This window comes from Colossoma macropomum, unplaced genomic scaffold (assembly GCF_904425465.1).
Source record: "Colossoma macropomum unplaced genomic scaffold, Colossoma_macropomum, whole genome shotgun sequence".
Taxonomy (NCBI): Eukaryota; Metazoa; Chordata; class Actinopteri; order Characiformes; family Serrasalmidae; genus Colossoma; species Colossoma macropomum.
In genome coordinates, this window is record NW_023494800.1 from 13,739,442 (window position 1) to 13,753,944 (window position 14,503).

Here is a 14,503-nt window from a genome sequence, read left to right on the forward strand (position 1 = left end):
TTACTGGGGTGGTACCCCTCATGACTGTGGTAGGCACTTTTATTATACCATTTTTTCTAAAAGTGTCGAGAGAAAGAAAAGACAAAAAAGACAAGCTTCTGGTATTCTCAGAACAACAGTCTGGACACTTCAGAGACTTTGCAGGTGTGGAGAAATATCCTTGCATATTTTCTTTAAAAAACAATTTGATATTATATTTAGTTGTTGAGGCTTCTCTATAGTTTTCTGCTAAATATGTTTTCTGCTTTTTTCCTAACACTGAAAAATGAACTTGTACTTAATGGCCATTTTGACTGGATGTGAAATAAATGAAGAGTGGTCTCTGAATGTTGCACAGAACAGCACATTTTCTTAACGGTAGAAATATCTGAACATCTGGTTTGTTAACTTTGTATTAGAGAATACCTACTGCAGTATGTTTCATCTAGTGCCAACAACCTGCTCTTCTTTGAGCTCTAACCCTGCGCAGGGGAGATTTGTTCTGTTCAAGCTATGCTAAGTTCATCTGAGAATCCATAATTCCATTCCCCCAACTGCCTTTCTGAGAATGTACAATATTAATATTACTTATACTTAACAGGTGTAGGCCGTCCTATAGATGAAGCTCTAGCATGCCTTTCAGCTCTCAGTTATTACTCAGGCCTCCATCTGTCAGAATAGTCAGAACTGTGTTTTGATGATAATTTGATTCAGATTCTTTGGAGCTTCAGACGCTGTCATCCGTGATTGATCTCAATTTTGTTTTGGAAAGCAGGAGAAGCTTTTGGATTCAAACTGCAAGGTCTGCATTTAACTGCAAGTTTAAGTCAAGAAGAACTTTCCCTGGGATGCAGTCAAATTACCCTTTCCTCATGAGATAATCTCAGAGAAGATGAAAAATAGCCATGGTTGTTGATGCAGACTGCATGTATCTTACTTTGGCACAAGGAGTGATCCATGAAAGAAACTTCTGAGAGGCCTCTTGGATAGTAAACATGCTGTTCCTGTGAAGTCAAATACATGTGAGCTGTGTGCCGTGCAGTAACTGCAGCCATGCATGTCTGTATGGCTGCGTGTTTGCTCTGAACGGTTGTAACAGGAACACTGTTAGGGACTTGGTCGGTTTGCACAGGGGGAAGAGAGGAAGAGGCGAAAGTGAGCATGAGAAATGCGAACGTCAAGATGAACTTTGCGGCTTCTTTAGCAGCCAGGCTGAAAATTCCACAGTCATGCACTACCAAAATTTAGCAAAGCTTTCTACAAGGCAAATTCACACAAGTCAATCACTTTATACTCCTCCTGTACAGCCGCAAGTACGCTCCAATCTATTAAACATTCACTCTAGATTGTACACTGCCAAAGTGCTACTATGTGAAGCTGTAATAAAATAAAGGGCATGAACTAATGCATGCACTGGATACTGTTACCTTCCTGTAAGCAGGAGTTGGCAGTATATTTACAGTATCATTATTATGATAAATTATGTCACAGTATGCTTTTCTGAGCATATCATTGATATTATCAGTACTTAAAGAACACTGAACAACTGCATGTGTAATCACAAAGAGAGCATAACTAATCCTGTTTGACTGGATTAGTGACATGTGAATGTGAAACACCGGATAAAAATCATTGGGCCTTATTCATCAATATCTCCCTATGTTTTTTCTTTAATTTGTTCTTGAGAAAGGTCCTAAGAAGAAATTTACATCAGATTCATGACGTGTTCTTAAACCACAGAACTGTTCGCACCTTTGTGCTATTAAGTGTGTATAGATTCTGTTCTTACCTAAGAACAAATTCCAAATAAAAAACATTGGTGAAAGGCAGAATCATCGTAAAACTGTGTGAGTTTTACGAAGAAAATTCTTCTTAAACAGTATTGCATTTGTTTTATTGTCTGTTCCAACTTATCAAACCTCAGAAAAGCTAAATATTTTGATGTGAGCATGTATCGTAAAAAAAAAAAAAAAAAAACATGAAATATTAGAATGTCATATTTTTACCATTTTGCCCACCCCTACATACTTACATTTCCTGCATGGTAGAAGCTACTAAAAGTACTCTACACTCTGAAAAATAAAGGTTCCTAAATAATCATATAAATTCTTAGCTTGAACATGTGACATATAATTTTAGTAGAACCTTTACATCACGTTGAACTTCTTTAACCTTAGGTTCTTCACACTCATATCTCATTTACAAAAATGATTCTTTAAAGTCCCAGGAAACACACTATACAATATAAAAAATGTATGATACAAAAATTTGGTGTTATATTAAACCTCCATCAAAGTTCACATGAAAACAACAAAACAGAATTAAACACAACCTAAAAAATGCTGATCAGACCAGTGTGCGAACTTTCTGGGCGTTGTCCTAATATTCTGATGAGCACATGTGATTGACATGCCCTTAGTCCAAAATTCTCATACTGCCACCCCCCCCAAAGCAGGTTGTAACGAATGGAGGGGGGCTCTATGACAGATGAGCTAGCTTGGCAGGCTAAGTTCTATACATACTTTAATGAGAGACTCTAGGGTAACACCATAGCCACATCAACCTTGTGACTGGTGAGGGTTCTGCTTACGTAAACGTTGACGAAGATTAGCACTGCCCAGTTTACACTGAAAGAGGAGAATGTTGGTGAAATCACCTTTTACTGGGTTTTGGAAAGTAATGTACATGTATATTGTGTGTCCACAAGAACAACCTACTGAGGAAGAAAATATGACTTTAGGTTCCCTGGAGTTTTATAAAGGGAACCAAATGTTGTTCTGCTATGGCAGAGCTCCACTTTTAATTTTAACAGTGTAGAACAGATAATGAAGGAATGTAATGTGGAACAAGCTGCTGTAAGTTATTGTAAGAATGAACTGTGTCAAGTCTGACCGGCTGAAGCTGTGCAGTGTGTGTCAAAGGTCTGCTGAGGTTCAGCAGCGAGCGCTGAGATATTACACACGAAGTGATACTTTTAGAGTTTCTGCACCACATTCTGATGCTCCATGACTGATGATGTTTTAGTATCAGGTTCCTTCAGTAATTCAAGCGGGCTTAACTTCCAGACTGCAGTATGAAATTTAAGTCCACCATAAAACTGTTCCAATACTATAACTCTAAAGAAAGTCTCTAGAATTAACCCCTGCCTGTGAAGGAGAAAAAAGCCGGAATGGATCAAAAGCAATGGAGCAAAGATTACTTTCAGGTGGAGTGGAGAAAACCTTAGCACTGCTTAGAGTTGTTAATCGCAGCCAGAAGGTATTTCTATTGGTCGTATTCATTGGAAACACTGAAGAATTGCTGTATTTGTTTGATGTAATGCTTTAATTGGACCAAAACTCTTTCTACTAGAAGTATCTTCATCTGGACTTTTCAGAGCATTGCAGTAATTCTAGGCTATCTCATTGAAACAGGCACAGACATTAAGGCAGGAAGTGGAGCGTTCCATTGAAAATGATAGAAGAAAAAAGAAAAAAATGGTTCTCTCATGCAAGTCTGTGAACGCTCTTGCATAATGTTTTTCCTGAACAAGGATAAACTGTGTTTAATGGTTTTGGATCAGAGTCATGAGCTTCAGTTGAGATGACTCTCTCTCGGAATGTTATCTCTGAATGATCTGTTATGCTGCGTGTGTGGCTTTATTGCGTTCAGATACGTTATAATTAATTTGGTTTCCAGAAAAAAAAAATATTGCACTCCTTCCACACTGGGACCCAGAGTAGGTCAGATCTATTTTCATAATATGGCAGGACTTTTTAGCTGCTGTCGGGTTACTGGAGGGAAAAAAAAAATGTTTCCAGCCAAAAAGGCAAATGTGGAGTAGAGCAAAGAAAAGCAGATGTGTTGATGAAACTGATAAGGAGCAGCGTACGTGTCTCTCTGGCCAAATTTAGATGACTTCTGCTTACAGTTCTCTCTTGCATACTGTTTTTTCCAGCCAGATTAATACCACTGCCTTCTTTTTGTGTTGGTTGTAGATAAAGTATACCTTACGCATATACGGTTGCATGCAAAAGCTTGAATATCTGTGGTCAAATGACATGTTTAGTTGGTTTTCTAAGTGAAAACAAAGTTAATACATCCTCTACTGAGAACACACTTAAATATGGATTTTTTCTGCAAATGTTTGTGCACAATTTCTATTGAACATATTGGAAAAAATAAAACATAAAATGTTCAATAACTATTGCACAAAACACATTTAATGTTTTTTTTTCCCCCAATATGTTCAGTTCAGCAAATAAAAAGTAATTGTGCATTAAAATGTGCAGAAGTGTGTTCCCTGTACAGGATGTGTTAACTTAGTTTCACTTAGGGTTAAGTGTTGGTGTTAACATAACTAGGATTATCTGTTGTATTTTGTGTTGTTGATCAGGAGCACTTGTATTGAGGTTCCCTCACCAGCTCTGCAGGAGCTCCTGAGACACAGATTCAATGGACAGGCCCATCAACCTAGGTACTGCACCATGATTATGTTGTGGCTAAATTTGTCGTCTTGATGACTGTGATATGAGGTATTTCCTGAAGAGGAATTTCTCAGTTATGATACAGTACCAAAGAAGGGATGTTCCTGTAAGTCTGAAATCTGAGAAATCTTGCTTCAAGAAAAGCCCCCACTGGTCATCCATGTGGGCTATGTTGACGTTCCATACTAGGAGAGATTTTGTTATTTAAAGGGGCCATATCCTACATTTTTCTAATGTTTTTTTTCCCCTGAGGTCTACTTGCATCTTTTGTGCAGTTTTGTGTACAAAAAACTGTCATGATTTATTTGTTTCATTTTAAAACCTGTCTTTATCCCTTACAATTAAATAGGCTGCTTCTATTACTGTGCTTTAAAACTGATATATGTAAATATTCATTGCACCTCATTCAAAAAGCAGGCTGGACTGAAACACTGAATGTGAATGGGCAGGGCTAAACCGTTGTACATTGAATAGGTGTGCATGTCATTGCTTTTTCTGACAAACCTTGTCTCTACAAAATGACAACTTTACAGGAGAAGGAAATCATCTTAACTTTGAATGGAAGTTAATGGAGCCAAGTGATTTTGGAGCTTTTTTTTGGTCCATTCATCATAAAATTGTAACACAAAATAAAGGACAGCTGTTCTTTTCACATGCGCAAAAAAAAAAAAGAAAAATGACAAAAATGGAGGTAGAATGGTTTGTCCCAACAGCAATGGTGTGTACGTGTTGCGACATCATAAAAATTATGAATTCAAAACAGGCTTTGTGTTTTTGTTGCCTTTGTTTTTGTGGTTTGAATTTTCTTACAGTCATATACAAAAGTTTGGGTGCCCCTGGTGAAATAACATGTTTTGTTGATTTTCTAAGTGAAAATAAGTGAACATATCCTCTACAGAGAACACACTTCTGCAAATGTTGGGAAAAAATATAAAATGTGCCTGTGAAAAATGTATATCACATTCTATATTTTTCCAACATTAAGCTCAAATAAATGAATAAATAAATAAATGAGGATGTGTTAATTCATGTTAGATCAACACAACATGTAATTTGTTTGGGGAGTGTTTATATTATATGGGCTGGTGGGCTGGGGAGTGAATGGTATATTTTGAATATTTAACAATGTTTACAGCCCATCAGACTCTTATTTTAAAAAGTGAGAAAAGTTATCCATGATATGGGCCCTTTAAGATTTTTTTTCCTTGTAATTATGTCTGTTATACGTCAGCTCATTGTGCGTTTTTTGGCAAAATCTCTTGTCCGAAGATAATATTTGTGTCGTGTATGGTCTGTCACCCTTTTTATGTTCGGAATTGCACACTCTAGATTTCGTTATTCTGGCATGTCTGACAGAGAATTTTGTGGGACTCAATACTACATTCTCTGCATGTTCTTCTACGTCTTCCTCACATTACTTGAATTGGATTGCATGTTCACTCTTTTGCATCTCATTCAAATCACTGTCTATTGTGATTTCTTGATATTAAGTGTATGGTGTCTGTTGGCACATTATTGTTTGCACCTCTAGCACTAATATCAGTATTGTTTCTCCACAGATTATCATTTCTTCCTAACCGAAGCTACAGTGACAATGGCAAACGAATCCTGCCTAGTGAACAGGGATCGCAGGATTCTGCTGGTGTTTTATAGCAAAGAGAAGACAGACCTACAGATGGCAACAAGCTGTTACAATGAACAAGCATCAACCCGTGGGTGGAAGACACGTCTTCAAATGAGACACAAATGAATGCTCTAATGGCCGTGGATTTTACCTATCGCAGGCACGAACCTTGTGAAGAAGCCTCGCTGAGATCATGTATAGACACAAAAGGTTAAAGCAGGTACAATAGAATGTAGAAAATAATTAGCCTTCAGGAATGCGAGTGAAGCTCAATACACAGAGGAACAAAACCGAGTGCCAGAGGACAATGGAGTGGATGCTTCAAAGAAAAAAAGCTTTTTTTTGACCTCTTGACCTTCTTGACCAAACATATTTTCAAGAGGTCATGAGGTGCTCTCGCCACTCCATTTTTCATTTGTGTAACTGGCATTTCATCCAGTTCAGCACAGTGCATCTGCCCAAGACTGTAAACTTTGTAAATGCTGACAAGTGTGTATCTCACCTGTTTCCTACTTCCTATTGCAATGTCATGGCGAGCCATGTGGCTCGCTGTAAGACCAGCACAGGCCGACAGTATGTGCAAGTAATAAAAATATAACTTAGAGCTGCTTAAGTCATTAAATTTTTTTAGTTTTACTTCCATTGTTAATGGTATAACTTTCAGTTGAAGATCAGTCTGGGGTAGATGTACTTTGTTCATGACATTATTTTCCTGCTTTATTTATTTTACAATGTGTAGATTCGGCTTCTAAAATGAGGAGCAATGACACCTGTCACTATGTGACATTTCTTATTATACATTCTTGTATTCTCTTTGATCTATGTGTTGAAATACTGTTTAATGTTATCTGTGGGACAGATCTGGTAGCTGTGGCCAAGTTTTATTAAAAAAAAAACAGAAAGGAAGAAAGAGAAAAATGTGCTCAGTATTGTATCTATTCACTGCTCCAATGAAATTAGTGACATTCATTACACAAACCCGCCTTGATTGACTAATATACCATTCTTCTCCTCATTATGTTCCCTAGACAGCTAGATGTTCAGAGGAGACAGCCGAATGATGAACTGTTAATTACATAATGCTCCATATTGCCCTGAATACACACAGTGCCCAAACCATTATACCATTGTGCCCACATGAGCCAATTACAGATGCACCATTCAGAAAGCAGCTTACAGCTATCAAAGACCCCAATCACAATTAAAATACAAAGTATACGGAGTACTATGGAAGGAAAATGTAGACTCGGGCAGACTACAGGTAAAATAACTGGAGGTATCCGCACCCACACTAAACAAATAGATCATTTACTCTCTGCCAACCAACCTTACAGCACTGTGAGACTCAGAGACCCCCCTGCCATTTATTTCATTTCCAGTCAAAAAGTAAAGGCTATTCATATTTCAGTATCAGGGGAAAAAACACACAAAAAGGTATAGTTTTAATTATGTAGTGTCCACTCTTTGTCTTCCATTCTTTTCAGGAGAGTTGCTTTCAATTTTTCACAGAAATCTGATATTTTTCCACGCCACAAAAGTTCAGTCTTAGAAGTTGGTTGCATTTTCTGATTCTCACAATCCAAGTAATTCCTGTTAAGAGTTATCTGCCCATAAAAAATTACTTTTTACACAAAATGTTTACAAAAATGGATAAATTAAAATACTGAGATTTGGTATCGCACTTAGTGTTGGAGGCTTTTGTGTCCTGTTAAATATACAATTCCTGCTTCTTTTTCTTGACCCTAAAAAATTCATTACCTGTACTGTATTACCATTTCGATTGTTATTTAAATAAATGAAGCAGTGGGCTTTGACTTTTGCCCAGTACTGTGTAAGGCAAAAGATACACTACCTAGCGTATCCATGTCCACCAACTAAACTAAGATCATATGGACTGAGTCAACTCATACACAAGTGTTAGAATTTCAGATATTTATTTGGCTTTCAACAGAAAAGATACAGCTTCAAAATTGTTTAGCACAAAATATTTGAAATGTATCATATTTGCATGCCCCTACAAAAGAATAGTATTGTACAAACCAGATAAAAAAAGTATAGATAAAACTGCATATACAACAAATGCTTAAGCTCTTTAAAATAACATTGCACCAAAAGTACATAAAATCACCCTGAAATATTCAATGCCACTCCATCTGTAGCTGCACATGATATTGACCTATGTATGACCCGTGACATGGGGGCGGGGGGGGGAGGGGGGGGACAAAATTATCCACAGTTTGAAGACAAATCACAGCATGTCTTTAACAGTGGAGTTCAGAACAGCATCGTGACTGGCCTTTCTGGAGAGCTCATTCTGTGGGAGGAATTCATATACATGGTGTAAATTAGAACATTTAAACACCTCCACCAAGATAACTGCTACTGTAAAGTACATAATGTTCTCAATGTAAGAGACAAAAAAATGAATATTTTTAAGGTGGTTTTATCATAATTAATCAAAACTGCTTTCTTATGAAATGCACTGAATTTTATTTACTGTAAAATCTGAGTAGCTGATGGGGACGGGCTTTTTATCCGTGTTGAACTCCTGCAGTGGTGTTCGGGGGCCTGGACAAGTCTCAAAAGTCTTAGTCCTCTGGTGGACCAAAGAAGAACAAACAAATGAGTCTTACTGGATCAATAAACCTCTTAACAATGAAAGCATAAACCAGACAAGCAAAATGAACAGTGTTTTTAGCATCCGCTCCTTGTCTAATGACATCCAGCAGTCACTAGTGAGCTGACCATTATGTGAACTTGAACAGCTGCTAGGTCACATTTATGCATTCTTATTCTTGGGCAATAGTGCCCTCTAGTGTTAGTCAAAGGAAGTGCTTAATATTATGAACAACATTTCCACTCCACATTACAGATCAGTATGAAATAGAACCAATTCACAAAGAGAGCAGACATTTTAGTAGCGGTTTTACCTTGGCTGAGAGTGGAGGCTTGCCGGGCACACACAGGAAGGTGCTGGACACACTGCTGGTGCTGCTGCTCATTGTAGTGGTGCGGAGTGCAGCCTGATTAGGCGTCTTAACAGGAAATGAATGAGGAATTGGATGAGGGAAGGGTTTATGATCAACATTAAACAACTAACTTTAGACGACTGTTTACTTGCAGTACCTTCCTTATCTTGCTGGGGGTCACACCACTATTCGCTTGTCCATGGGGCCTCTTAATGGGGGTTTTAAACTGAGAGGTGTCTGCTTTCTTGGACATCTGTAATTCAGCAAAGGTAAATCATATTATTTCAAGGCTCCTTGTGTAGCAAAATTATATTTTAGTGATACACAATTTTTAAAAATGAAAAAAAAAATCAACGCTTTAATACATTAAAGATTTCATAAAAGGAAGAACAACTCAAAACGGCACATATTAATATCTATTTTATTCAAACAGATTGGATGAAAATTAACAGTGGATATATGCAGATCTGCTAGTACTGTGCAACTTTTTAGATTTCAAATACATAGCAGGGCCTGTAAATAAAAATCAAATGTTTGATAAGTCCAGAATGATGAAGCCTAAAATGACTGAGAAAATTAGAAAGTATAGAATTAAGTTATAATAAATTATAATAAGATAAGTTATTATAATAAGATAAGTTACGCATATTAAAAATATGCTAAGTGATTCCAAAATTATGAATGGTAGTGAACAGGACCTCTAGCCCTACACCCTCATTGGTCCGTTTCTGACCACAAGTGGATGTTTTTGGCTGGCGGACTTTTCTGAACGATTTTAATATGCAAAATGATGTTTTTCAACATTGTTTAGGCGTCATCTTAGAATTCAATGCCTCTATTTTTCAGGACCTTGAAGGATCAGCAGGAACCATGTAAGGCGTTTATTTAAAAAAAAATAAATAAATAAAATAACAATAGAAAAAACCTACAGAACTCACGCGTTCGTTCTTCTCCTTGTCTTTCTGTACGCGATGTTCTTCCCATTGCTTGGAAATGTACTCCATGATCCTCTGTCCTTTCATTAGAAAGGAGGAGCCTTGATTCTTCTCCCAAGCCTCTACACGTGCTTTCAGCTCCTCTTCAAGCTGCATGTGCACATACATACAATTACTACTGTACTGCAGACACTAACAGTACAATCATACCTGAACCACACATGGGTAGTCATGTGATGTCTGGTCCATGTTTCCCTTCTTGCAGCAATTTAGGCCTTTCTATTAACAGGTCATGCTAGAGAGGAGTGTAAATCTCTGATCCCACAATGATTTAACTAAGATTTTTAGACCACGATTCAGTTCATCATGGAGGTTTGAACCATGATTTGATTATTTGGTACAATTCTGAATTGTATTTACAAAATACCCTAAACACAAGTATGACAGCAGAAACTATTTACACAGTCATGAAACAAACACAAACAAAAAAGGGCCAAGAAATGAGAGCATGCTGTATTGAGCATCATTGTAATGTCTTACAGTTAGGGATGCACAATAATATTAAAATCACTTTTGTACCATTAGACCATGACACTGTGCTGCTGCACTAAAACACTAATTATTTCATTGCATTTCTAACTATGTAACACTTCCTCCTAAGGCTAACACAGACATCCTTTCAAAAAATGTAGAAAAAAAATGCATATATGCATGGCAGATATGTACATCAGCAATAATCCCTAACTCTAAGATTCCAAAACTGATGTAACTGAATTACTACATTCAGACCAACGCATTCTTACACCTCTAGTGCTACAGAATACTACAGAGTACCTTGGGAAGCAATTTTCTGCACTTTGGCCCTGTCCTTGCTTTCCTTCAATAAAGCACCTCCTCTGTTGGAGAAACGGTTCGGATCTGCAGCCTTCCTCTGCATGAAACAGCACACAAATACAACACTTTACATACTCATAAGAAAATGGCAAAGGTCGGTTAAATACTTGAACTATAGCAACATGGTTAACAGACATTTTATGGAATGTTTTCTGTGAGCACCTCAAAGTCCTGGAAGAGAGCCCAGTGTTTTTCCCATTTTTCAATGCTTTCCAGTAATGGACGTGCTGTCTCATAAAACTCCTTCACCTTCAGCAGCTCACGGTCATGCAGAGAGAGCAGCTCCTCAGTATAATTATCTGAATAAGAGTACAAGACCAAAAGAGTGAAAAGAATCAGAACCTGCTCCACGAAACTTCTGAGACTTTGGGATGAATCAATTCTCAGACACAATCCTAATATGCCCTAATAATAAAACTTACTATCACAGAAGTGGGCACCGAAAGCTTCTCTTTGCTCTGGTCCAAACATACATTTGTCCCAGAGGATCACAAGCTCCTGTCGTACTTTGTCTATCACCTCTTCCAACTTGGCCCTCTGGAGGACCTCCAGACGATCCACAACGTTCTGCCACTGCAAAGACACTGTGTTTAGTGCAAAAGATAAACCCATGAGTCATCATCCTGTTTAAAAACTGATTACAGATAGTGGACTGAAGCCTTTTTAAAGTTTCTACCCTTCTAATTTCATCAGAAAGTGTATTCAGTGCTTCCTGTTTGAATTCTGCAGCTTCCTGTTCTGGACAACTCAGGCGATTCCACAGGCTCATGGCTCGATCTTTGAGCTTGTCCCGAGTTAAAATAAGGGATTCCTTCTTCATTTCTAGCTACACAGGGAAAAAGATGCAGAATTAGAAAGATTACATACAATCATGTCAGGCACTTTGAAGTGCTTAAAATATGTAATTACTACAACAAAAACTGAAAGCATGAAAAGATTAAAGTAGGGGTGGGCGATACGGCAAAAATACTAGACTGCTGATGTGCGAGTTGTGGAAGGATGTATTTTTCAGACAAGCTGTCTAGCCAGTGACAGTAGGATATCTCACACTCCATGTGTGTGCTGGTGCGGGCAAATCTGAGCCGAATGAGTCCAAAGCTTTGGAGTCGACTTGATTCCCAAATGCTTGGAATCAAGGAATCAATTCTTTTTGGGACTGACTACCAGTGCCAAGTAATTATTTTTATGTAATGTTATATATACGGAACTGCACTGAATCCAGGACTAATTAAATAGAACTAATTATGATCTCTTTGCAATGAAATAGCATTGATCAAGATCTGATAATATGCATGATATGCTCAGAAAAACATAGTGATGTAATTTATCACAACAACAATAAATATGTCATATTGCCCACCCCTGATAAAAGATTCTGTACACACTAAAAAGTGCACACTTTAACACCTGACTGAGCAGCAGCTTCAGAGCTTTGATGTTCTCGTGTGTAAGTAGGAAGATGTCCGTATCAGAGCACACAGACTCTCTCTCCAAGCTGGTTTCAGGCTCATGGCCCATCTCATCCATCAGGCTCCTGATGTCCTCCCTGAGCCCAGAGAACACCTTCACCCTGCTCTCCTGCACCAACAGATGGGACGGTGCAACAGCAGTGATTAATAATCAAGATCCTGTGGTGAGTGATGATTACTCAAGCTCAAAGTTTTCCAAACCCCTAGAGGAGCAAAAGAAGAAGAGGCGAAGGAAAGAACAAACATAGCTAGAAGCCAGAGAGAAGAGTCTCACCATAACTGCTTGTTACCTTCTCTTCGGTCAGTTTCTTTATATGCTCTTTGAGCTCTTGGAGCTGTGTGCGCGAGGGCATGCTGCCACTGGGAATGTAGTACGGTGTAGCACATAGTGTCACACATAGCTCCTCATCCTGCTGCCTCAAGCCATTCAGCTCCTTCATCCGCTCATTCTTCTCCTTGAGGAGCACCTCCAAACGACAGCGGAGGTTCTTCTCCATCTGCAGGACTGTCAGGTCTTCCTCTACCTGTGAAGTGTGAATTCAGCTATCATATACTGTTTTGCAATGGTAAGACAGAGACCTTACGGATCAAAGGCACTAATCTTACTTTATATGGTTCCACAGACAACTCAAGACACAGTGTCTCCAACTGCTTCTGAGTAGTGATGATACTGGTTTTGATACGATGCCTCAGGGATTCCTCTTCGGTGATCATGTCTGTCAAAAGGTCCTGTGTGGAACATTTTTGGAATGTGAAATGGAGAAAACAAAAGTGCAAGAAGAAAACACGCATAAACGCTGCAGCTCACCTCAATGTATTTCTTTACGGTCTGCATTCGTTCAATCCTCTGATCCTCCATGATGCCGATACTGTCCCATATGTCCACCAGCCTCGCCATAGCATGGTTTATCCCAGTCACAAGTGAAGAGGCCATGGCTTCACTGCATGTTAAAATGAACCTGTTTTTATTTTTTAGATAGCAATTTAGCCCATCAGGTGACTACCAAAGTTCATTCACCTATTAATGGACCATAGCTAATGTGTGAAATGTTACATTTTGCCCATATGTTCTGAATTTGCCTTAGATGAAATGTGAAGGAATTTTTCAAAAATCAATCAATACATATGGCTGAGTTTTGCCACTTAATTCATCATATTAAATTCAGTAACTAGCTAACATAGCCATGGAACTGCTGACTTTTAAATAGCAAAATATCCAATCGTAAAAAAACTTGCAAGAAGACATTAAAATGGGAACTAACTTGGAAGTTCATCCAAGGTGGAACTACATAAAATTACCATTAACCAATCAGCATTTTTAATAATTGTAGTTAGCTACATTTACTTGTTTGACATAAAAGGGCTAATAATCCCTCAATGTTATTTCGGACAGAGTAGCATTATGTTCTCACTAAACCAACCAACCAACCAACACACAAACAAACAAACGTCTCGTGCGCGCGAACGTGTAACGTTCAAACAAACTCAAAACATGAACGAACAGTTTGCGTTAACTGAAATTCAATTTTACCACAACACGGAGCGATGAACACACAAACTCGAAAACTGTCGAAATACAGGAGCAAGTTAACTGCTATAGTTCTTTTCAAATTCCGTGTGGGAAAAAAAACTCTGAATAACAGCTAGCAACAAAAATAAAATAAAATAAATAAAATAAAAAAATAAAATAAATAAATAAAAAACACTGCCAGCAAACTCGACTAGAGCTACCTAACCAGACTGGTACGTTACGTTAACGTTAGCTGATGGCTCGCCGCAATTTTGCTGATGGTAAGTTATATTCTAACTTAATACGGTGTTCCTGTCGCATGTCGAGGCAAAAACTCACCTTCTTCGGCTGCCCATTATTTTATGTTAGGTGTTCACGACACCTATATTTTTTCCTGTGCACAAAACCAACCGAAGGAAATGAGTGTTTGAAGGGTTGTGTCTACCTCCACCCCAAGCCGAACAACACACACTAACGCTACCGCTAAAATTTGAATTTTGTCTCTTCCTTAGGGCTTCCTGAGAGGCTGAGCTCAGCAGGCCATATTACTGCCGCCTACTGGGTAGTTCCAGAGGCATTGTTACTGAGCAGAGGCGCATGTTCAGGCTGTCTGTGGCACGTATAATCAGTTGTTGTTGCTTTGTGCTAGACGTGTTT

The 14,503-nt window shown here is 38.3% G+C and overlaps 2 protein-coding genes across 2 annotated transcripts in view; one reads left to right on the forward strand and one right to left on the reverse strand.

Moving 5' to 3' along the window:
• The window catches only part of si:dkey-247m21.3 (5-hydroxytryptamine receptor 4), a 38,039-nt gene extending 31,105 nt beyond the window's left edge, over nucleotides 1-6,934 (forward strand). Inside the window, exons 8-9 of the mRNA XM_036589123.1 lie at nucleotides 4,355-4,435; nucleotides 6,005-6,934. Of these exons, the coding sequence (XP_036445016.1) occupies nucleotides 4,355-4,435; nucleotides 6,005-6,098 (175 nt within the window). The 3' untranslated portion in view covers nucleotides 6,099-6,934. The remainder of the gene's footprint in view (nucleotides 1-4,354; nucleotides 4,436-6,004) is intronic.
• A 1,052-nt stretch (nucleotides 6,935-7,986) lies between these two features.
• On the reverse strand, nucleotides 7,987-14,340 carry zgc:86764 (uncharacterized protein LOC797431 homolog). Its single transcript, XM_036589110.1, is given in 15 exon segments — nucleotides 7,987-8,383; nucleotides 8,567-8,665; nucleotides 9,000-9,104; nucleotides 9,196-9,291; nucleotides 9,977-10,123; nucleotides 10,808-10,822; nucleotides 10,824-10,904; nucleotides 11,030-11,166; nucleotides 11,290-11,440; nucleotides 11,544-11,693; nucleotides 12,275-12,445; nucleotides 12,627-12,860; nucleotides 12,943-13,065; nucleotides 13,145-13,277; nucleotides 14,186-14,340. Coding segments are annotated over 15 exon segments (1,725 nt in total). The 5' UTR covers nucleotides 14,203-14,340; the 3' UTR covers nucleotides 7,987-8,317.
• Nucleotides 14,341-14,503: the final 163 nt, after the last annotated feature.